Genomic DNA, 26,282 nt, shown 5'->3' with positions numbered 1-26,282 from the left:
ACTGTTTTCAACTGTTTCTTTTTTTTCCACTAATTTTACCTATCTTTAAACATCTTTGCCGTTTATGACATTTTTTTATTTTATAAGGATGCTATAAACTGCAAACAAATTTTACTATCGTTCACCGCTGCTCGATAAATTTTTCAAGGTGTCGTTTAACTCGTTTTGGCTGCTGAAAATCATTTCTAAGCAATGTTGGTTGTTTCAATATTGCTAGCTTAACCATGTGAATAAACAGAATTACCGTTTCTGTAAATCAATAATAGTATGTTGTTTCGTTATCGGTATATCTATGTGAGACAAAAAAATGGTAGAATGCAAGAATGAATGACAGACGTGAGAAAAAATTACAAGATTGTTACTTACAATTAGTGACCACATAAAAAATTAACGTTGCAGCGTGTGATTTGTTTTGGGAAAAATCTGAGTACTGTGTATAATTTATATTAAATCAGGTGCTAATAAATATTTACATAAGTATATATTTTTATCCTCGTGAAAATTGATCGGCAAATAAAAATTAATTGATGATAATCGATATGAAAATGTGAGGGTGAGTGGAACGACTGGTAAGTAAGATTGCCAAAAATAACAAAGCTTGAGGCTTGCGTGAAAAAACGGTTTATTAAGTTTCAGGTTTGTCTAATGCGGACAGGCACTCGGACCGATTCAATTTTGACGTGATAACCGGAATAGCGGAAGTACCATTATGCCCAATGTTTGCTCCATTACATCACCGTCCGGATATTTGACAAGATTTATACCTGAAGGTGTGTGTATGTAACGTACACTTGGCAATGGTTCTATACCCGGGGCAGTGTAAGGTGTATAGCACGCAAGTCAACGTTGTTTGACTTCGAACGATCACCGAAACGGATATGTGATAGGAAAAGGTCACTCCGAGGAAATCCAAACGATAATTCCATGCACGGGTGTATGCGTGTAACCGCTAGTATTAATGCGTACCATCCGAAACGCACGTCCAGAGAAATTGAAGGGGAGAGTTGAAATAAGCTGTGAGTACCATTTTGTTTTTTTTTTTTTTTTGTCACGTGCCATTTTTCAAAATGGCAAAGCTTGAAGATTTTCGAAAAACGGCACTTGGAGCCTTCTTTAATTTACCACTGTGCACATTACAGTATACTTGAAAATGTGGCACATACAGATCCTTAAAAAAATGGCGTTTAAAGCATTTTTTTCATTTTACACTTCAAATTCCGATGCGGCAAATTAATTTATGCTGCATACAGCCTTGAAATTATTTTAGTTTTTCAAGATCACCGATACTCATTTCAATAGAAGTTCTTGGTAACTATAGAACAGAGGAGATTTTTGAAAAATTCGTCGCGAGCCTCACCACAAAAATCCAGAGACCTTGAACTAGCCGACGGTCTTATTTCGAGAGTACCTTAACCCGATAGATCTCTAAAATACAGGCGTTGAAATGCCGCAATAAAATCTCTCCCCGGCGTTGAGACGCGATCTAAAAAGCCCCGCGAGACTCACCAGCAGGTTGTCAAAAAAAATATCCCACATATTCCAATTTTTCCTGAATTTACCACAGTTGATAGCTTGTTTCTTCCTCAATGTAAATTTTCATCAAGCTCTTATTTGACATCATACCATTCGGTAAGGAAAGCTAATGCAACTTTATACAAGTTGAGATTTCACGACAAAGAAATATGTGAAACAATTTTTACTCTGCTTTAGTGATAAGAAATTATGAAGTGTAAATTCTTTAACCAGATTGAGGTAGATAACAAGCTTGAAATTCAGGGTTAACTAATCGAACCTGCAACAGGTATTTTGTGAAAAAATCATCTTTGATTCAATTTTTATCCAAGCTCGCGAGCTGCAATAATTTCGATAAAAATTAGCGCCCGAAAACGGTCTTCCGCCAGGGAAAAATTAAGGGTTCAAAGAGGTCTCGTCGTCGCGGACGATGCACAAACGGGACACGGAGGACGGAGTAGACGCGTCTAGGCTGAGCTATGACGGATTGGAATTTTACGATCAGTTGTACCAACCACAGGTTGGGTATTATACGTGGCCGGGTCAGCCGATCGATTTGTTCCGCTTTGATCGCCGCCTGTGCCGCATGACGAGCTGGCCTAGCCGTCGACGTCGTCTCCTAGGTATTGGAAACGGGCGACAAGCCCTGGCCGTCGTAAAAGCTGCCCACTCTTCGGTATTGCCTCCAAGGATTTCGAGATAAGCGTGGTTTATCCGACGGTACGTGCAAACCGCTATTTGCGAGCCACCGATCTTCGAGAAAATTAATGTTCAAGTGCAGATCGAGGAACGATAATGTCAGAGGTGGTAGAAATAGGTAGGATCTCTGACATCGATGAAAATTGCAGTTTTTTTTTTGGAATTTTTGAAATAGATCGTAATCGTTGATATTATGGGTATGTGATTTTCGGAATTCTGATCATCTTGGTACGAATGGAACGCTCGAAGCATTAAATTGTCACGATGAAAGATCTGCACTTGAAAATTAATGAATTCCGAATTTGAACCATGCACATTCTAATTCCTACTCCCATTTCTTCTCTCTCGGTTAAAATTTGACAAGTCTAGATTTTTCATAATTGTACGAGATTGACGTTTGCTGGATATTTGAATGGATTAGGGTGAAAAAGTAGAATGCATTTATAAAACAAGAGTGAGAATGTAGAATTTTTGAAAATGAAAAAAATACATTTCGTGGAAACAAAAATATAGGTCGCATCGTAAAATAGCTAAATCGTGATGAGGTCAGATAAAAGGTTAAAGTTGATAATAGACACAAGAAATGTATAAGTATAAAAAAAAATATGAGAATTTAGGAGAAAATTATAAAAAAACAAATTACAAAATCGTTAGAATAAACGTTGAAATGTAGAAGAATACAGAAATTTTGACAATTCCATATTTTGGCTTACTTCCTTGTACCTTTCTACACTTCGACTTTTTACGTTTGAAAATGACACGTGAATGAGATTTTCGCATTCACGAACATTCGATATAATTGTGATGATTTTACTTTTTGACCCCCACTCCTCTTGATTCCGTTAAAATCGTCGAACTCTTGACAAAAATCTTAGGAATTCTGATCCCCGCGAACAAAACATCCGAAGGATCGAATAACCGTGATAAAAACTGTGTTCAAAAACTGACCAAACTCCAATCCTGAACAATCAAATTTCTACTCACACTCATTCTTCCTCGGGTACAATTCGGCGATTCTCGAACTGTTCTCTCGTGGTTTTTAGGATCGTCAAAATCAATCAAATGCAATTAAACCATTAACAAAAATCCAATCCCTGGTCAAATTCTCTCCACCTCGTCAACAATTTGTCAATCGGTTAAAAAAGTCCAACCCAACCCGCAAGCCGACACCTAATTAGTGTCGTAACGACTAGATATCCGTAAAGTATAGATACTGCAAATGCGCGATGGCGAACTTCGGCTTCTCCTCCTCACCGTCATCCAGCCGCAGGACCGGGAAAAGTTTTATCTTTCATGTACTTTCAGGGAAAAGTTTCCCACAGATGGCAGTGGCCCGATACCGGCCTGCAAGGCTGGTTCGTTATACGTGTGTTCGTACAAGGTTGGTTCGTCGGTACGTCAGCCTCGCCATAACTGAGGGTGGTTAAAGAGCTCGTCAAGTTCCCAGCTTTCCTACCCTCCTCTTTCTCTCTCCCCTTCTCTCTCTCTCCATCTCTCCAACTTTCTCTCGCCGCGTAAACCTCGCGTTCATGCAACGCGATGCATCGGCTTCAGCCCCGCGGTGACTTTTTCATACGCACATAACTTGTTCCCTCCAACGACCAGCTACACGCAGTTTCAATTAGTCGAACACGGCATCATTCTGCTTGTTATACCGTAGCTCTGCAGACCGTTTCGAAACATCGCCGCGGATGCTCGTTACCGCCGCTGCGTGGTATACTTCGAACAATGAGGAGGACGTGAATGCAGTACTTACTGAATATCGTCAAACTACGGACCCTTTTTTCTTGTTCCCTTAAGTTGCTTTCTCTCTCTCTCTGTATCCGATTTCTCCGATTTGTCCGACATTCAGAACTCAGTAGTAAATATTTCCGAGCGTGTTCTGAAATTTGTAGTGTTATATAAAAATGGGTTGATAATTAAATCGGTTTAAGCATTCTAGGGATCTCGAATTTTACGAAGATATTCGTACATCCCCGGATTATTCCTTCCCGTTCCAACTGCTACGTGATCCCTTTGCATTTTCATTCCACTCTCTTCAGAAAACAATCGAAAATGTTTACTTTTTAAAACGGTCGAACAAAAACTATTTATTCTTATCTCCTTTCAATATACGTACAGGAATAAAAATTTCGACGAGACGTGTTTTTTAAGCAGCTCCTGAAGATTTGCCTTGAAATAGATTTCATTTTCGGAAAGTTCAAACTTTTTTTTACAAATAGAAGCACGCGTTAACTTATATTTTTTTTTAACGATAGAAAGTGCTGGAAATTCGAAGGCAAAGGTTCAACTCGAAAGCGTGATAAAATCGACCAACATTTTTCTCGTAAATGATAAAGTTTAGTGGCGTCATAGTTCTAGAATGTCCGCTATGACATATCGAAATTGTAACGATATCGGAATATTGATCCTAGAAAGCTGGTTTGAGGTTGATGAATCGGCCTTTCATATACACTGCCATCAATTGTGAAAAGAAAAAAAGTTATTCAACAGTCAAAAAGGTGAGATTCCAATTTAGGATAGTTTCAAATAAACTGGCCAGCCTAGATCATAAATAAACATACAACTCCGAGGTTAAAAAATCGACGAATTCAGGGTGCAGGATGCTCGGGAAGTTAACCAGGAATGCACTTAACCACTCCCAAGAAGTGCTAATTTACTTGAAAAATTTTTGCAGAAAGTAAGCGCGAGCATCGGAGTCATGGAAGAAATCCGGCGAGCGTCTCTAATTCCTGGTAAAATACCGAGTCGCGTCAATTTGTAGGTGCAGTTGCCGGTGCAGTGGCGGATAATAAGTTGGGGAAATGCGAAAGCTCGAGGTCGACGGGGTCGCGCTAACAAGACGGCCAATAAAGCGAATCTCGGCATCGCTATAAAGGCGGTGGCAGGAAGCTGAAGAAGCGCAGCCTCCCAGTCGCTTTACCGTACCTGTATGTGCGAAGGTGTAACACCGAGTTCCCTGGGAAACAATAGTTAACGTCCAATTAGACCGTGAGTCAAGAAAGTACGACTTTTAGTATCGAGGTAAATCCTGCGAGGTCGGCGTAATTAATGATGCCGAAGAAACCGCGGAGAGCAGGAATAAAAATGATCAAATACCAGATTTCGCGGATTGGGCCGGATTCTGTTTTTATTATTATTAATAATGTTACCGTTAGCGTGTATTTGAATAGTCACCGAAAAAAAAATTAGCTCATCTTCTTTCCTTCTTCCAATGAGACGAAAATTGTAGCCCACTTTGAGACGGATCCAATGCAATGTCATTTTAACGTTGTTAAAAACCAATTACCTATAATAATCGCAATTTTTATACTTTTCAATGAGAAAGAAAAAATATGCAATAATTATTTCAAGTTGCATGCATCGAACGTAAGAATTTATCAACGTTTTAGATGAAAATCTTTGATAAAGGCTAATTCGATTGAAAATTGGCATATAAAACAATTTGACAAACCGATTACGAATTTTGTGTGCAAAAATACCGATGCTATTTCATCGTTATTTGTCAACGCGCGAATGAAACTTTTTCTCTTCAACAAAATCGTGAATAGTAACACGACTGAACTCGATTTAAATTAGCAGTTTTATAGATATTATTTTTACATCATTTAATTTGAGCTTCACATTTCGAGAAGCTTTGTATAATCCAATCAAATTACCTTTTCTTCTACTTCTATTATTACCGAAGTTTTCCTTATCTCGGGATATCTTGCCTACTTAATATATTCGATAAATCCCTAAGGTCTTCGAAGCGAATGGATTGGCATTATATGGGTAAATGTCAGAGCGAAATGTCACGTGGCGCATTTAACGCACGAGAAACATCAAACGAAAAAAGCGAGAAAAAGCGAAGAAGGAGAGCCGGAAGTGAACGATGACGTATAAAATGACTGCAGGTACAATATACGTAGGTACAATTGTATATCTGAAAAATTTTATTCCTGTGTTTTCGTGACGTATTCGCAAGAGGAGGAACGAAAATAAATAAATAAATAAATACCGCATCCCGAATATAAGGAATGAAATTCACTCAGGCTTTCTTTCCACCCAGCTGTACGTTTCTTGCCAAGTCACAACATCCGTCACATCCAATTTGAGAGTAAAAATCAGCCGTAAGCTCGACAGCCCGCAAGCTCTGACACTCTGACCCCCGTACAGAGATTTCGTTTCGTTTTCTTTTCTTTTTTTTTTTTCTTCCTTTCCTTTTTTTGCTCCATCTCTTCGTCGTTTTCTTATTCTCCGCCTATACGCGAGAGTATCTAAAAGCTGTTGATCCATAAATCTTTTTCGGTTTTTTTCAGAATCATTGCGAGTCTATTGGGCTTTTTAGTTTCCTTGTCGAACGTCGACAACATGGACCCCGATTACAGTTAAATTTGTCCACATTAAATCGGACCGATCGAGCGGAAGAGAGACACGATCTGGCGAATGGTAACGGGGGTTGAATTCTAGGGGTGAAAAATCGAGATGGGGATGGAGACAAGGCCGCGGTATAACATCGCCGGTGGGTTAACGGAGGTTCGCAGGTTGAACCGATCATTCGCGAAGAAGGATCGGCGATAAGAGGAGCGATTGATTATTGGATAATTAGGGTCGCGAGTTTTTCACCCCGTCGCGTCCGGCTCCTGAAACTTCGAATATCGGAGAGGGTGAACGATTTTAGTCGTAAATTATTACACCCGCTTTCCCACATTTCCGAACAAGCCCCTACCGGGATAAGACAACCCTGATCCGAGACGCATCGACCTTTCCCTTGATTAAGATGAGATCACTGGGTATCGAAAGCTGCCGCTTAATTTCGCTATGACGGATCGTCGTGCGTTATTATAACGCAAACTGACCCTTGCGGCTTCGAATTTTCTCAGGTGATCGATGATCCCTCTGCAGGTAAAAGTCATCGCGGAAGTTGAGGCTTCGAAAAATGTCACGATTTTTCGATTTACGATTTTTCGATTATTTTAGAGACGTTTTACGAATTTGAGTCGAACCGAGTGTATTGAAACACTTTCAAGTTGATTTGACAGAATTGAAATCACCGAAAGGAACAAGTTAGTCGTGAGTTGAGGCTTCGAAGGATTTCATAATTTTTTAATGAAAATTTCAAGACGGCTTTAGATAAATTTTACGAATTCAAGTTGATTGAAGCGCATTGAAATGATTTCACGTTGATTTGATAGAAATGAAATTACTGAGAGTTGAGTAAAGTGAGTTGTAGGGATTTGAAGTTCATTTTAAGTTCTTCAATTGTGTTGAATTTTTGCGAGTGAATTTTATCGGAAGACTTCAAGTCAATTCATGCGAATATTTATGAATTCAAGTTGATTCATGCGAATGAAAATGATTTCAAATTTACGCTAGGAAATTCAAGTAAATTTTAACTACTTCGAGTGTTTATTCAGGTGTATATTAACCGATGATTTTCAACTAAGTTAAGTAAATTTAAATGGGTTCGAGTCGATTTAAGTATCTAAAATGTTTTTCACCGCATCCAGGTGAATTTCAATTACTTTAAATTGAATCAGACGAATCAAATTGGCTTCGAATTTATCGAAGTGAATTTAAATGACTTCAAGTTAAGACGATTTTAAGTTCGTTCGGATGGATTTGATTACATGACCTTGAGTTTATTCGTGTAAAATCAAGTAATTTCAACTGGATTTCAGTGAATTAAAACAATTTCAAATTCAATTCAGTGAATTTAATGATATTTCAATTTATACAAAACAAATTCCAATGACTTTGAGTAAACTCAAGTGAATTTGATCAAACGACGACTAAAGGTAAGATAATTCAAATGTCTTCAAATCGATTCAAGTGAAGACAAAATGATCCAAGTAATTAAGATAAAAAGAAAAAAGTAAGTAAGATAAAAACAACCGAATATCGGCCTTGAGAAACTTTTAACGTAAAAAAAGGAGTCTGGATGACAGAAATGAGAAAGAAGAAGTAAGAAAAGAGAGAGAGAAAAAAAAAAAAAAAATACATCCAGAAACGAAAATCACCCGCGGCACAGAAGGTGAGATAACAATAATTCGTCGGATTGTAATAACATAAGGTACGGGATGGGTAGCGCTCATATACCTATACGTAACAGGTTATACCTGCTACACATAACGCGACGTCGGCGAAAAGTTGAGAACGACCTCGGCTGCAGGGAATTTCGTGTTTCAGCGAAAAGTGGGTTTGACCCCCCGGGGGGGGAAGAGAGTCTAAGCGCGGATAACGAGCAGCCACTGCCAACGAGTTATCTTATCCATTTTACTTCCTCAGTGTGTGTGTGTGTGTGTCTTTTTTTCTTCCGCTTTATTTTATTTTGCTTGTTTTTTTTTTTTTCTTTCCTTTTCACCCTTTTTCCTTGTTCTATTTATCTGTTTTCTTTCCTCGTTCTTTTTTTTTCTTTTCCTTTTTTCTTTTTTTTTTTTTGTTTTTTTGTTATCAAACAAATGGCGCGAACTTCGTTGAGTAATAACCTCAGATAGCATGGCACGGGTGGCTTTGCGGTACGATGCTATTTCTCCTTCTCTCTCTCTCTCTCTCTCTCTCGATGATCTCCTTCCCTCTCCATCTATCTCGCTTTCTCTATATTCACGCTCCTATAGGCCACACGTAACTTACCCCTTGCCCAGCTGCTGATTAATCCGCAGGATTAATCGTCGGTCGTGCAAAAATTAACCCCGTTTCGCGATCCTACCTCGTAGGTTTAACTATATTTGCAGATATGCGAAAGCTCACTTAACGACCTCCAGAAGCTTTGTCGGAATTTTACGAAAATCTCTGATCACGTGACGAACGATTTTCCAGTTACCCTTATCAAATTCAGATTAATTTTATCCTACGACCAGAAACTTCCGTTTCGCATTTCGTTATTTTTTTTTATACTTTTTCATTTTTTTTTTCGACTCGAGAATCGTCGTTGTAAATCTTCAGAGATATTTTTTTGTAAATCAACTAAAGATTTCTTTCAAATATAATATATATAGGATAGAAAATTAAGAAAATAAAACCGTCACGTTACAGGTCGATCGAACCATCACATTTGAAAAAAAGTTTGCTCAAATCGAGTTCGTGACAATTATATAAACTTTATCCTTAAGCACGATGAATTTTTTCGAACTTTGTGATTTTTGTTCGATGTGAATAAAATATTTTAACATCCGATAACATTAAAATTTATGTTCGAGCGTTAAATTAAACTTGTCAATTCAATCGAGTATAAATTTCGATCGTATTGAAAGGATTAATTTTTTTTTTTTTGGACGATTAATTGAATACACATTTTCTTCATCGAAGATTCGATTTAACTTTAATTACATTCTTAATCGAATATTGTATCCATGAAACAAAATATTATTTGTCTTCTTTATCATTGAATTAAGCCGTGAAAATCGAGACATTGTAGAATTTCGATTACGAGAGAATTTTTTTTTTACACCTACACATGGATCGAAAATATAAACATAGGTACGTATGGGAGAGTGAAAACGAAAAGGTAACCAACGGAGTCTATCGATCGAATTTAACAGTCTGTAATTACCTTGTAAACGCCAAGATCTTTGACGACGCAGGCAAGGATCGCTTCTCGTCCAACCGGTGCTGTGACGTTGGTGATTGGCTCCTTGAAATTCGGCTCTGAAATCAGAGTAAAACATGCTTAAAACATTCGTTTCCAACAATTTCGTCTGATATTTTTCTTTACTTTATTTTTTTCTACTCAATAACGACACTCGATAATCGAATGAGAGATGAAAAAAAGTCCAACAGAACTTTGTTCAGATCTGGTGAATTCGTAAGATTTTGAAACGGTAATAAGATGAAAAAAAAAATACACTGAGAGAAATTTTTAATTCCCCTTACCGATCAGTCCTTAACTGTTTTTATTTTTTACCACAATCGAAAAATATAGTTCTAGGTACCGAATGAAAATTAGTTTTCTAGCTGTTACGAGAAAGTCGTAGCATCTGTTACTATTCTTTCTCATTACGACCACTGTTACTATATTTTCTTGTAACTGCTGCGAAAATTTAATGCTTGTGCAGCAATAAATCGACGTCAAAGCCTTCTTTAACTAAAAAAGTAGAGTAAACCTCAGAAACTGATTTTGCGTTGCAATTACCAAAAAAGGATCGACGATAGCGCAAAATGGTTACGTGTTACTCGTTTTTCGTAATTCCAACAATATTCAAACAGTTTTTTTTTAACCATTCCTGTTTTACTGAATTTTTCTAGTTACTATAACAAATGAAATTTTTCTCAGTGTAGATAATCGGAAGATGATAAACAGTTATTGAAACATACACAGAGAATTTTGTACTTGTAAAACCTTCGAAAGCTCTTCAACTTCGTTCGACAAAAAAAATAAAAAATATCAAATCAGACACAGAGTTTTCGAATAAAAATTCACATTTTTCCTTCATTCCTTCTGTCTTTTTCGTTCATTTGACTAGTCACGCCTCACTGCGCATCAGCGGGTTATTTCGGGCTTTGAAACTTAATAGAATCGAATTGAACCTTCCGGCTCCTTCCGGCAGAAATACCCATCTCCAACGTACCGAAAGTAGTTTAGGAGTTAGAGAGAGGCTTTAAGGGCTGTTAAGAAGCGTTTTGCAACTGCTGCTCTAACTGCTCGAGGGTTCACACAAACGGATGTATAGAGATATGTTATTACAGATATATATGTGTGTATATAGGTATGTGTATATAGATATATAACGGGGGTCGGTCTTAGAACTCGACGCTGCACTTGACGGTATAAAACTGGAGAGAGTCAAGAGCCGCCTTTCGCCGTCACAAGCAAGAGCAAGGGCAGGGAAAAAAATTAATGCAGAAGAAAAAGCTTCGAAAGTATGAAAAAAAGATAACTCAAAAGTAATAAGGCAGAATAGCAGTGGACTTGAGCTTTAAAGCTTGTTTCGATAGAATCGAATTGCACTGTTCATGTGAAAAAAATGGTTCTATCGAGTACCAAAGTGATGTGGAAATTGTACGTTATGTGTTTAAGTGCTTGAAAAAATGATATAATAATACTGTTTTTCGGTTAATTATTGAGGAAGAATAATCCGTTCGATAAGAATTAATCAACTGATGTTTATACGCGATGAGATAGAAAAAAAGTAACTGTGGTAAAATACACGAAAAAAAAAAAAAAAATTGATTTACGAATTAATTGAGCTTTCAGCGATATCGGTCAGATGAAATTTTTTTTAAATTCATCGTTTCACGACGCATCGACATCGTGTCAGGTTTTGGAAACATTCGTTAAAGAGAAGCAATTTTACTTCAATAACTGTACAACAAGTTCAAAAACAGGAACACACGCAAATCATTTATTACCGTTACGAACAACGCGGTTAAACGAAATTAAAACCTAAAATTTATAGAAATCTGAAGATTGGATTTTACAAAAGCGTTGTATCGAATATACAGCGTATAGAAGAACGAGAATCAGATCAAGATTAGAAATTGGTGGTTACATTTTGAGTCCAAGAGGCCATAAGCGGACTGTTATAATACGTACGGTGCTGTTTACGTGTCAAAAACAGAGAACGAAAGAAAGAAGGAGAGAAAGAGATGAAAAAATAAAAGCGACGAAGCATCTTAATACAAGGGAAAAAATCTGTGCGGCATGTATGTAAAACTTTCAAGGGGTTCGAGGTCGACGATGTACACACACACACGTAGATACGTATACGTACAAAATACATCCATAGATATTCACATATCATAATACAGACGCATAACCAGAGGCGCATAAATCCTTTAAAGCCAGTTTTATGGGTCTATTACAAATTCCTCCGCCTACATGCATGTATGTATATATATATATATATATATATATATGGAGGAAAATATAATAGGGGGGTAATATGCTCTTATAATGCGATGATATATATTATGCAGGCGAAAGGAAACCGCGGACGTCTAGGGGGGTTGTTAGCGGTGTTCTCCGAGGCTGGAAAACCTCCCCCCCCCCCAGGGTCCTTCACCACCCGCTTCGGGGGGCGGAAATTTCCCGCGCCTGCAGCTTCATAACGGTGCTCCCGCTTATACGAGGGTCATAATTCTATCGAGTGTCTATCTAGCCGTGCGTAACTTCTCCTCTCTTTTCATCCCCGATCCGCCCTCTTCGGCGAGGGTGAGGAGAGGGAAAACACCCCCGGGATCAAGGCCGTAACTGTTTTCCCGTTCCAGTTTTCTTCCGACCCCGTTCAAGCCGGTGAAATCGCGTCTAAGTTGGAAAGGAATAGATCGAGTCTTTTTCAACACGTTGCAAAATGTACGGTTATTTATTTGTTATTTGTCGTTTTTTTTTTTTTTCTAATTCATGTCCGCGGCAATTTGGATCGAGTCGTGGAATTGCGTGAAACGCAACTTTCGTTCATCGTTTCTGAAGATTCAAATTCGTAAAGTGCGTGAAAATAGCAAAGAAAAAAATTATTATAAAAAATGCAAAATATGTTTGTGGGTATAATTTAATACAAACATAATATAATTTATATATTGTGTATTGGTATAGAAAAACGAAAAGTAAATAAACGATTAAATTTTTCAATCAACCAGGGTGCAGTAAATTATACCTATTAATAATTGTACCTATAGAAGTGACAAGAAATTATATTTTCGTTAGATTTGTTTTCTTGAAATTTTTATTTTCTCTCTATTCGTTTGCTAAATGACTGATACAGTAATTCGGAAAATTGTCGTTGACGTTAAATTTTATAAAAATGAAAAATTGATAGAGAGATTAATGGGCAAATAACAACGATCAATTTTTTGAAACAACAGACATAATCGACGTATAATCAAACTGTATGAATTAACTTTGAAAAATGAATTTAATCTCTGATTCTGTTTTTATATTTTTTCTACCAATGGAGGAAATCGACTTTGACCGGAGCTTTTCGAGCCTTCATGATGTGCGAAATAATAAAGAATTTTTGCGCGACAGCATCGCGCATCCCACGGGACTGTGAATCCGTATTTACGGCCGACAGTATTACGACGTCTTTATGTCTCGGTATGAAGGCAAATGTTCAGCAGGGATGTCGTCGTAGTAACGTAATAGTTAATATAATACTAAACAAACAAAAACACAAAAGTGAAATCAAACGTATGCAACAAAATGAAAAGGGTGAGGGTCATGATATAGAATAATCATTACAATTGTATCAAATGCTCAAAAAATGCAAGAATCTGTTTCATGTATGATTTCCAAATTTAATAAACAATTTAAACAATTTAAAAAACAAACAAAAAACAATGGCTAGAAAGAAACAGAATTAAACCTAAATATATAGATGAACTGTCAATTTTTTTCTATGTTTTTCTACATTTCTAGGTTCATTCCAATGATTTTTATACTATCGCATTGTACGTATATATTTATACCAAAAATTCTATGTTTTTTCGTAATCCAACATTTATTCTGACCGTTTTAAATATCGAATTTCTTTGTATTTTTAACTTTCCACTTTTTAACTTTTATATATTGAAACGCTTCAAACTTTTGCAATTTGCGGAATCAATTAAAGCCGTTTGTGTTCTCTACTTGTATAAATCTCTCTCACTTTTTCACCCGAGTTCTTTCAATTCGCCAAACTTCTCGCTAGTTTTTTTCACCACTTTTGACTACGCCTCTCGATTTCTGTCGACCAGTTTTCTCAGTTTGTATTACATTTCATCCCTCAAGGATTCTTCGACTTTCTCTCGGCAAACGAATGACAACGAATAAACCAATATCATGTAAACGAATAACGAAATAGCTTTAAAACAAGGCTCGTAATCGAATCGATATAAAGCTGGTTATAAATGGTACTTAAAATCCGATTGCGAGGATAAAATAATGATAAATATCAATAAGCGTAAAAAATTGTATCGCAATTCGTTCGACGCAGATTTTTTTTTCCTGTAATTTAAAACTGTATATGAATCACGAGTTACGTGAATTAAATATTGAGAAAAAATTTCGCACACTTGGTTAATTTGCGAATAAAACGTATATAATTTAGTCACACAAGCTTGATTAATTTTTGCCTGCTGTATAAAATTTTTCCTCCAATATTCGTGCCACGTGTGATTCAAAGAGTAAATCATTTCCCTTCGAATTAGTATAATTCGCGTTATTTTGTTCTCTTCCAAAATCTCAGGCACTCGCACTTTGTATTTTGTATCAATAAATTTCAAACCACTCCGCGTAGATTTTCTCCGAAGAATCTGAAAAACGAATTCGCGTCAAATTTCACTTCAATTTAAATTTATTCCTCATTCTATTACCTCATCAAACATTGATAACTTCACTCCATTTTTAATTTCTCTCAATATTCGTTATAAAAAAAAACAACACATAATCATAATTATTTATACCATTTTATACAGCGTGGAAAAAAATATTTCTTTTTTTCACCAAGCAAAATTCAAGTGACCCTTATTCACATTGATTGATTTCATTCTTTGCATGATGTAATTCGATTCTTCACATGTTGCATGGATTTTATTTTTTTTTCCTCTTGTTTTCGATTCCATCCATTCATCCTCGACGACGTTGCTCTTCTCTCCAATTCGTCAATTACAGCATACGCATCATTTTTTTCCTCTCTAGTCTTCACTAACGAACCTGCTGCATCAGACCTTCCATTCAATTCTCGATATATATCTATATCTCTCTCTCTCTGTATATATATATATATGTATATATGTACATGTACTGGACATTCGCACATGGTGTACTGAATGCTGGAATCAATTAATAACGGCAATTAATTTTTCCACTCGAAGGTAATTAACGAATGTCTATTAATAACGCGTATACGATATTAAAAAAACAAAAAAATTTCCCTCATTTTTATTATTTTTCCGCTTTACATGTTTATCTCTGTTTTATTCATTCCTTCGTCCAATCCGAAGCGCTAATCACTTTTTCTCGCTAATCAACACGGTATTGTCTACAATTTCGCTGTACGTATACCGGTATCGGATGACCCGAGTCAATGAATGGAATCATCGCGTGATATGGAATGGGCGTGATGTCGTTATTCAGAAAAATTTCATACTTCGAAAACTGCTGATTTTTTATACATCATCGATACGGTGGTGTGAAAAGGTAGGAAGTAGAGATTGTAAATCAACGAAACGTTTTGATATCCTTCATAAACCAAGTTTTTCAAAAGACAAAATCCCGACAATATTCAGTAAAGTTACGAAAATTCGCTAGCAAACCACTTATGGCAGTGAAAATTTAGGATTATTCCATTTTTTTCAAAATACAATTCTAGACAATTATGAGGATTTGAATTTCTATATCTTGTTACACGATTCGTTATTTAAAACAAAGAAGAAAAATATCCTACCAATGCAATTATTGAACAATGTTTTTTTTATTCGTTTTTTCTTCTTATTCTCTCTAGCCCAATTTTCACCCATCTTTTTTCTTCTCTCTCTCTCTCTCTCTCTCTCTCTCTTTCTCTCACAGTTTTATTTATTTTATCCAAACACAGGTTTTATTTTTGTCGTTTTGGGTGTTTTTTTTCGTTCTTTTCTAGTCCACTCATTTTCTCGGCTCTCTTGTCAGCGACTGTCTGCTGCAACGGCGCTGCAAGCTTGCAGACTCCTTGTGAAAGTAATCTTGCTTAATGGGAGAAGAGAGTTTTCACTCCGTTTTCTCGCGATGATATTCCACTTTACAACTTGCAAAGATTGTACGACGTCGCAATTTAGGTATATGACGGAGATGATCACGAGTGACGAATCCACGCGACTTTACGACTCGAGGGATTTCTCAACGAACGATTAGCGTTAAATGCCTACCTATGGCCAGGGTTCAATTTCAGCTATTACGAACGAAAAATATACAACGACGTTATGTGTCGAGGTTTGTATCAATTTATGCCAAAATCGACAGGAAGGAATAAAAAAAATCAAACAAATTGGTGGTAAGACACAAAAAAAAGGAATAAGCTTTCATGAACGAAACAAGGTAATCAAATCAAATTTAAATGTAAACCTTTATGTATCAGATATTATGAGAGACCTAAAAAACTTGCTCTGATATCTGTTAAACTTTTGATTTGCACATTATTATGCTGAGTCATCTTTTATATCAAAATAGTAATCTACGGTCTGCGAGGTCACTGATTACGAGTCTTGCATTAGATTTCAAAAATTCACGATGGCAGATTCGATGTGGCTGAGAAAATTTTTTAATTTGATCAAATTCAGTGAAAAAACGCCGTGTAGGAGTTTTGGTGTCACTGATTACGAATCCGAAATTAGATTTCAAAAATTCATAATCGTAGATTTAATATGGTGAACGAATATTTCAAATTTGATCGAATACAGCAAAAAAAATTGTATGCATGATTTTCGGGGTCGCTGATTGGATTCGCTGTGTTGAATTTTCAAAATCAAATTTCAGATTCGTTATCAGCGACCCCAAAAACCCCCACATCGAGTTTCTCCTCTGGATTTGATCGAATTGAATTGAAAACAATGACAATTTACATTACGCCGCAATAATTACTCTCGAGTATTTAAAACCTATCAATATGCTATCGGAAATAGTAAAAAAATCGCAAAGAAATATATTGAAAGGTTCTCTAAATATACGAAAAGTAAATATAAAATAGGTGGTAAAATTCAGAAACACGATGTGTTCGTAAGTTTCTCCAAAGTCGACAAAAGCTCTTTGAAGATTTATTATACATTGTACGAAGAAAATCTAGAAGCAAATATTTAGAAAATTTCCTCATCTCAGACGAATCTCGACTTACGTTCGGAATAAAAAACTTGCTTTTCGGAGCTTACGTCAAAATTTTTGAACAAATTTATTAAAACTCCTCGACGCAACAGCTTCAGCGTCATTTTGGCTACGGAATTGAGGGACGAAAAATCGCAGGGATCGAAGCACATTTCCGCGACCGTCGATTCTTAATTGATTTAGTACAGGGTGTGGTTAGAATAAGGGGTGACGGTTACCATATCAGGGGGGCAATTTTCTCCGCCTGTCCCACGTATCCCCATGCAGCTTGTATGCCACGTACCGCCCATTCAGTTGAGACAATTCGCCTCTAAATTGGATCGAATTTCAAGCTTGCCTTGTTTTCAACGAACCTCGTCAGGCGGGGGCGCCTGTATCTATACGGGGTCAAAGGGAAGGCTATAAGGGATGAAGGGGGGATCTAGTCCCTTCAGACGATCTCAATGCTCGAAGTGCTCGACGTTGGAATCCCGGAAGCGGCGGGTGTCTGTTCAGCCCTTTTCAGTCGGGCCAAAAAAGACTAAAATGTGACGAAACGAAGGCTTTAAAAGTGTCGTTAAAGCCGAACCGTTTACATGTGTGGAGAAAAAAAAATTTTGACACTGAATTTCAACGTCAAAACACTTCGTTCGTTACATTAACAATTTGTCATCCCGTTATTCCACGATTGTTTTTTTTTCATCTCTTTTTTTTTTTTTTACCGACAATCAATATTGCTTTGCTGATTCTAATTAATAAAAACAGTTGTTCACTTCCATTGGAAACGAATTCTCCGGAAATCGCCTGTTCTAGGTTTTTAAGAAAAATAATGCATTTCTTGCCGAATCACAAGTTTATCATCACTGTAAATCATTATATTATTATATAGAGTTCTGAATATCGGATGTTTTAATCATTTGTGAACAACATGAACTATTTTTCATTAGAATTATACGATAACGAATTGTACAAAGATATTCGGTGCAAAAGTTAGCAAAATAATGTAATTTCCCTGATAATGTTGTTAACAAGGTATTTCCATCAGCAGTTAAAAAAAAATTTTTTGTTACAACGACTTCTTTAATCAGATATAAAACTCGAATTGCTTCACTCGCGCTTTTACAATCACACATTTATATCGACAAATTTTTATATATTAATAAATAAATAATCGAGGTCACAGGCGACAATGATCGGGATGAAAATTATTCCATCTCAAAAACACGTGAAACAAAAACAAAAGATGACAAAGCTCGTAAGAAAAAAGGGAAATTCTTTCACAATATTGTAAGAAATGACGAATAACCTCAAATCAAGCGATATACACAATAAGCAAGAAGAAAAAAATACTAAACAAGTAAAATATGACTCGACAGAATTGAAACACCAAGGATTCGACGACGAACGGACGCAGATATCTCGCACCTGTCATTCGTCCTGCTCCGATGAATAAAATGATCGATGAATGATCATCCCGATGATTGTGCAGGGGCTTGTAGAGGCAGCAGTTGATTGCGAGACGATAAATTATAATTGACACGCGTCGCGTCGGCGTTTTCCGTTGGAACAAGACCGTCGCGAGCCGTTTCCTGTAACGAGGCCAACTGAGATTTCGTTTACTCGAAAACTTGACGAGTTTATAGCTGAAAGTAAGGCCATCCGAGTTACCCAGCGTCTTTCGTCCCCTCGACCCCTTCATCACCGCCTCTCTAATTGCTCCCGATTATTATTATCATTATTCTTGTTGTTATTGTTCTTGTCGCAGTATTTGCACGCGAAACAAATAAACAAACCCCCGTCTGATTGGCCCGCGAAACTTAAGGTGTGAATTTTATTTACCTACCTAGTTTCTAGTCACCGCTTTCGAAAACCGCGCGAAGCTCGCTGATTATAGTTAGGCGCTTGCAAGCTTCCTGCAATCGCTTCCTGGTCGTTACACCTCAACCGTATTCAGCTTCGAATCGGGGCTCGGCTTAACGAGATGTTACGACCGATGTACCGTCGTGTACTAAGGAACTCGGTTTTATTCGAAAACATACGTACCTACACACCGTTAGAAATTAATCCCCTCTCCTCCCTGTACAATTTTTACAGCAGCCCCGATCGTGATTTACCCTCAACTTTACCTTACAACATCGATAAAAATTTCATATCCTAACGAGCGGATTTTACAAACGATAAAATTTATTAGTAATTATCGTCGCTTTGGGGAATGAAGATGGGAAAAGTTTTTAAGATGCTACCGTTTGTTTTTTTTTTTTTTTTGCTCTCCTACTGTCAATTTTTGGTTCCACATGATTTTCTTTTTTACAAAAAAATGTTTTCAATCGCTTTATCGAGTGACGAAACGATGAGATCAAAGTTTAGAAAGCGAATCTAAAGTTTATTGATATGAATTTTGTTGGTAGAATTTGGAGTATTCGTAAATTCGGATGAAGCAAGTCTGCAGGTTATTAATAATTTAAAAACTGTTACGTTATTACTTCTCATTTTTTCTCAACGATGCCAGAATTTCAGTATATATCTATCGAACAATTGTCATTGTTCAAAATTCATTTTAAAGGGTTTGTAAAAAATTTGTTCACGAACAAGACGAGCTCTGAGGCATCGAAATTGGACAAACAGAGCAATCTCAGCATTGAATAAAAAACACATTGAAAATAAAGGAAATATAATTATTTTTGAAATTCGTTGATTATACGGAATTTTCTTCAAGTTTGAATTACCAGTTTCTGAATATATGTAATTCAACATTGCGATGGAGTTCTTCTAATTACATTCATATCAATTAGCTCGAGTTTCACTTTTTATATTCTGACCCTGGTAATTTTCTAAAATAAAGAAGAAACAAACCAACTCGTATCGAAAATCTGTTAAATTTTGCGAAAGTCCCAGCTAGGTTTTGATACTCAGAAAAATATGGGGAAATCGAGATTCTAAAACGCGTCTTTGTGCTCCGGTATGTACGTCGAGAGAAATTCCGTAGAATTCCGATCGAGTCAAAGATTCGAGTGCATCAAAGTGACTCGAGTGCCAGTTTCCCTCCGAGACACCAATCTTCCCTTAGTCTTGAAGCCACCCTGGCAGAAAACGCCCCCGTCGGGTACGCAAGCACGTTTTATTACTTTACGTGCGCCAACGAACCCCAGACGCGTGTATAATATACAACAAAGTCTATTGCACTGTCATCCTTATTCCTACCGTCAACTCACGTCCCCGTATAATTCCACCGCCTCCCACGCGGTTCGGACAAGTTTTAAAAAAGTATCAACGGAACCGGCTTTTTAACTTTCAAAAAAACATTTTTATCCCGTTTATGTTTCACCGTCTCTTGCCATTTCCTCCCGGGTTTCAGACCTTTGAGTCAAGCTGTCTGAACGAAAAACAGAAAACAGTGACTGTAAGTTTTCGGATTTGACGAAGTGATCAGGCGAAAAGTTGGATTCTGAATTTTGATACGGAAAAAACTTACGATACGCTAGAATTATTGTCGATTATTGATTTTATAAACAGAGTTTATTAACGCGTTTCGAGAAACTTTTTTGTTCTTCGATTTTCGGACTTGTTATTTTTGGCTGATTGACAAATGTTCGTAAGTGGGCCGTAATTTTTTGACAACGATGCAAAACGTTTAGTGTTAGCGAACGAAACTTGTAAAATCGATTATTCCTGGATAAAAAATGAACGCTTGTCACTTTATTCAATTTTGCGTGTATTTCGCTGCGATTTCGACGGAGTGTCGTGAAAAATTCCTGTGTTCGAAGGTGTGGGAAGTGGAGAAGCGACGAGCTTTGAGCGAGCGGGAGGAAAGCTCGGTGTTAAATTCCGTTAAAGTTACCTGCAAAGAGGTGGAAGACTGCGTAATAGAGTTTGTGTAACAGCCCCGTTGACCGTTAATATAAGCACAAAGCGGTGCCGAGCTGCAGTTCTGCTTCGTTTGAAACCCGTCTACGTTATATATTCGCGTAGAACGAAACGACAAAGAGCCGTCAACTCCGAAGCTGGCGACTTCAGAGGCTTCCTATGGCGGCGAAGCTCCCCTTCCTCGCATTTTTCCCTCCTCCGCATCTCCTTCGGGAAACTTGATTTTAGCTGGAAAGAAGCCGGTCAGATTCACCCTCGAAGTGTTGCCGCCTTTTGCGACCCACGCTAATTGACTCGCCGTCATTGCACTTTCAATTTTCAACTTACCGCTCTTCTTTGTTACGATGAAAATAAAGCACAAAGGTAAGTTATTGCAACAGCGTCGAAGTTTGAAAGTTGAGGTCTTATCTTTTACGGACTTTTAATTGCGTGCGATAAATTTTTTGTCTGACGATATCGGGAGAGCGAAAGAAATTAATTTGTACGACTTTGGACTCGATTGATGGAGCTTTCCTTACTTAGAACTAGATACTAAGATTTTGGCTATGATTCGACGAATCGTTTTGAAATTATTCGATTTACAACACGGCGCGGGTTGAAATTCCGAATCTGAAATGTTTCGAAGACGCCAAATTCCGAATTGTTTGATGACGAAACTTAGAGTAATGAAATCAAACTTTGACGAAATATCCAAGATTCGAGTGGACCGAAACTCGACGCGCAAAGTTCCGAAAGTGCAAAGTTCGGAAAAAGCAGAATTCCGAAAGAGCAAAGCTCCGACAAGTCAAAGTGACGAAGGTGCAAAAATTGAAAAAATTTTCAAACCTGAAATATCGAATTTCTGAGTGCTCGACGATATTCAGTTCTGTAAATTCTGGGTGGGTGAAATTTCATCACTTTGATCTTTCTTTGTTTTGGATTTTCGATATTTTTATATTCAGAATTCTGATGATTCTAATTTTTTACACCCACTCGTTGAGTAAACTTCGCCGTGTGAATATATTTTCATTTTCAGAATTTTATTCTATGGAAATTTTATTTTTCGGAAGTTTGCTCCATCGAAACTTTTCGCTATCGTAACTGCTGATGCAGAGTGAAGATGAAGATGTATAAGGATTAGAAAATAGAAGGTTTACAGTATCGAATTTTTAAAAACATGAGAATCAGTTTTATACAATTTTTAAATGAAGAGTATAGTAAAGCATAGAAACTCAAAATGTACGTAGAATCGACAGAATTCTTACGATTCTGTATTTTCGCTTGGCTATAATTCTTATTCAATTTGACAATTCCGAATTTTTCTTTCTGACGTACTTTGGACCTTCTACACTTTAAAATTTTATAAAATAGATTTTGATCTGTGAAAATTCGATATTGTGATCTTTCAGGAAATACCTAATCCTCCTACATTTCAGGATTCAGGTTTTTATTTCCGTTGTCCGCAGTCCGAATTTCACTGAATTGATACTCGGAGTTCTCAGTTGCGCCTTGTTCGCGTGATCTAACGAGGACTGCTGGGAACGCTTGCACAGGCTGTTCTAACGCTTAGAATTGATTTATAGGAGCTTCTGGCCACTTCCATACACTCACCGGCCAATCGCGATAAGCTTTTCTCGCGTGTTGGTAGGAACATATGAAAACTCGACGATCCGAGAGAGAGAGAGAGAGAGAGAGAGAGAGAGAGAGGAAGTTGCAACTTTTTTCACACGCGTTGGTTTCGGGAAATTCTCTGCAGTTGTGTTTTTATCTTTACATTTTTGCCTTCTTTCTCTTTTTTTAGCCACTCTACAAAAGACGCACGTATACGAATTGTTTTACAAATAAATATATGCGAGAGGAGATAAAAGCCACGTACAAAAAAGTTTCGCAACCAATTACTGCAAATCGAACTTTTAATTTGTGTCATACTCATTGACTTTCAATTTTTGCATTTGAAAATTAACTATAATTATAGATATAAACAACTGACGTTAACTATTTCACATACAAAATCTAATCATCATCTTTCTAATATTGAAATTTTTGATTTATAAGACGGGAAAGAAAAAGCTCAATCTGCATATTTGGGAATATTGTCCTGGACAGATTTCGATCGTTGAGCAATTTTGCAGTTTGTGGAAAATGAAGAAACGATATTAAAATCATTCAAATAAGATAATATTCCGTGCCATTATCATCGGAATTGATAAATACCATATAACTTTCTTTATAATTTTGTATCTTTTCAACAAAACACTCTCGAAGTAAAAAAATTACGAACCTTCAAGTTTCATTCTGACGTCATCATCCAGTGATACAAAACCGAGAATAACTCCCGCAATTTCGAAAATTTCGTGAATATTAGAATAATTCACAATCAAACTTGGATGCGATCTTCCAAAATGCGAAATAAAGAAAAGTCAAAAACGAGCTTATTCGGTTCCTCCGACGTTTTTGAAACTAAATTCATGCCGTGTTGACCGAAACGACGGAATAACCCGTAATCGGCTGTAACAACGCGACTGGTCAGTTAATTCCCGATTCCGTTAAATCGATACCGATAATCAATATCCCGTCCACACAACGCGCTGAAACTTACGGGCCAGAGACAACCAAAGCGGATTTCGTATTTCCTGCGGTCGTGACTGGTCTGGCTTCTTCTTCAAAGATATCTAGTTGCGTGACCCGTCGATACGTACAAACAATACGGCTCTGAAAGTTACGTCGCTTCCGAGAGTTTGTCTCACACTTCAAAAAGAATTTCCTTTTTTTTTCGTTTACTATTTTACTTTTCAACGGATAGTTAAATTATTTTTCAGATCTACGAGGCCTTCAATAACACATATTTCTGTGGTATTATACGTACATCATACAATAAACACTCATAATTTATCGTTTATCTCTGATTCCACTATTACCTGTACCGATAAAAAATGTCATCGAAAAGTTTTCCGTCTTTTCGAAATATTTTTTAGTTCAAACACTTTAAAGGCCAAAGAGATGCGGACACGCGAGACGAGGAGAAAAAACTTTGGAATAAAAAACAGAGAGAAATTGGCGGAAGTATAGAGACAATTTTTTTTCAAAACGTGAGTGAACCTCTCGAAGGGTTTTTCACGACCTTTCCGTGTATCCCAGAACATCTCTTGTACATACGGCGTATGATCCTCGGGGTTACTTTCCAACAAAATACGACAAGCGGGCCGGTTTTTCGTCTGAATTCAAACGGAATTTTCGTTGAAGGGCAACCCAATTAAAATGCGCCATGGGTCTCACTTTGATCGCGTATATAATTGGGTATCGAGTCTGGCGGTAAAGGCGTACCTGTACAGCGGAGAAAACCACGGAACGGTTTTTTTTTTTTTTTTTTTTTTAAAGAGATAACAAATTTTTTTAACACGTGCTTATAATGCATCATGTGTTTTGTTTTTTCCAATGCTGTTCACTGATTTTCGCATTTCATTTCTTTTTTTCAGTTTCGCGGAAGCACAGCACAAAGCGGATCTGTGCCTACACATAAAGCCGCCGGGATAATATTCGCAGGTACTCCACGATTCGAGTGATTGGAGTGCAGCCCGGTTCTGCAGGTGCAGGATAAAAAGCTCGCTCGCGAAAAACTCGCGTTATTTTAGAATACAACTAATCTCTAGCTCCGGTGATTTTAGTAGAAAATTTTTAAAATCTCTACATAATCCGTGTTTCACTGCATATTTGACCCGGAAATGGATCGCGTAATTCATCTATACGTACAAGTGACGATTAATCAGAAATCAATCCCTCTTTCGGTACAACTGGGAAGAAAAAAATCGTAATTTTCCAATGAAGCATTGTCTGAAAAAATCTTTTAACTAAGCTCGTATCTTAAAAGCAAATTAACAGGAATCAGCAATTCTTGGATTCTTTTTTTTTTTTTTTAATCTCGCGACAAGTGTGATCCAGATAAGATTATCTCGTGTTGAAAAATCCTGTCCATTTCTGTCTCTCTCTCTCTCTCTCTCTCTCTCTCTCTCTCTCTCTCTCTCTATCAGGCAAACTCAAATAAAAAACTGGTCTTCCACCAAAAATCGGCGAATTTCTCACGCTTTTATGACTTCGGTGTGATTATTAATCCTGATCGATAATCTCGGGACGCATTGACGGCTGCATCGAGTAATCCTCGCGAAGATAATTGACATTCGTTGATCTGCAGATTCGTGGGATTCGCTCTCCGTGCACTCGACTTGGCTCGTAATCACCGGGGATAATCTGGGAAGGAACGACCTGACAGCGGGCCGAAAGCTGGACAGGATTTCCGACGGTCGCCAGATTATTATCAGTTATTCGACAACAGCTTATCCGACGACAAAATTGTCCCTGTAGTACCTACTACAATGGAACTTGAGCGGAAGTTTCGGTTTGATGTTTGCTCTTTCCTCGTTCTCTTCAAGAATATTTGGGGAAATTAATCCCGTGATTTTCACGCGTTAACCAATACCGGATTTTTTAGTTTTTCAGTTTGTAACACGAACAACTCGTATTGGTGAAAATAAAATTATTCACGATGGATAAATTGTTGGCGACCCTTTCAGAGCTTTATTTTTTAACTTTTTCAGTTTTCAGAATTCTCGATCATTTCGAATGATTTTGAAATTTTTTGTTTCATCAATTTGTAAAACATTAAACTTCCACTGAAAATAAACTGTAAGCCTTTTAATCTTGACCCTCCGGACTTGTGGTTTCCAAAGTAACTTTTTTGAAAATGCAGTATTCTTAGAATTCTATGAATTTTTCCGAGTGATTATATGCTTTTTCTATTCACTTTCATAACGTAGTTGTAGCCGGAAAATTATTTCACACGGATATTCGAATGAACGACTTAAAACACGCTTAATAAAAAAGTAAGTAACGCAAAGAGAGAAACTTTGGAAAGTTTATTTATTTTTTAGTCCCTGAATTGGAGATTTTTGTACATATGTATATATTATTATATACCTGTTGCTTCATCAGATCTGTCAAGTTTTTCGGTTTCTTCCAATGGATATATTTCGAATCTTAGACACAGAGAGAGATGGAATATCGAATGCTCGCGATGTCTACTGTTATTGAAAATGGGTTTTTTTTAATTTTTCATGATTTTCAGGTTTTTCGATATCACTACGTAATTTTGCGAGCAGCATTTTTTTTTTTTACCGATTTCAATGCACGACTGGCAAAAAAATGAACCAATAATAAAAGGATCGAACGATTGATCAAGAATTCGGAAAATACTTTGGCAAGTTTGTTTATTGTTACCTCCCAGTACAGATAATTTTGAGTTAAGTTATACGATATGTAATTGAATGTAATTAAAAACTAAATAATATTCACCAATTTGTCGGAACTTTTTGGACTTCTTCGTATGAATAAACTCCAAACTTGAGACAGACGTAAAGAAAGAGAGATTGATGCGATATCAAAAGCTCGATGCTCACTGTAATTGAAAATGAGGATTGAAAGGCTGCAGGATCGATGGTGAATAAGT

General features: G+C 37.0%; 1 protein-coding gene across 3 annotated transcripts in view; it reads right to left on the bottom strand.

Annotated features, from left to right (window-relative positions):
- The window catches only part of LOC124302508 (limbic system-associated membrane protein-like), a 110,636-nt gene that overhangs the window by 20,278 nt on the left and 64,076 nt on the right, over nucleotides 1-26,282 (bottom strand). For 2 of the 3 annotated variants that reach the window (XM_046758750.1, XM_046758752.1), the window contains exon 2: nucleotides 9,746-9,846. In XM_046758750.1, the coding sequence (XP_046614706.1) occupies nucleotides 9,746-9,846 (101 nt within the window). The remainder of the gene's footprint in view (nucleotides 1-9,745; nucleotides 9,847-26,282) is intronic. The other variant, XM_046758751.1, reaches the window with a different exon arrangement.

Source organism: Neodiprion virginianus, chromosome 4 (assembly GCF_021901495.1).
Source record: "Neodiprion virginianus isolate iyNeoVirg1 chromosome 4, iyNeoVirg1.1, whole genome shotgun sequence".
Taxonomy (NCBI): domain Eukaryota; kingdom Metazoa; phylum Arthropoda; class Insecta; order Hymenoptera; family Diprionidae; genus Neodiprion; species Neodiprion virginianus.
This window is presented reverse-complemented; position numbering and strand designations above follow the sequence as displayed.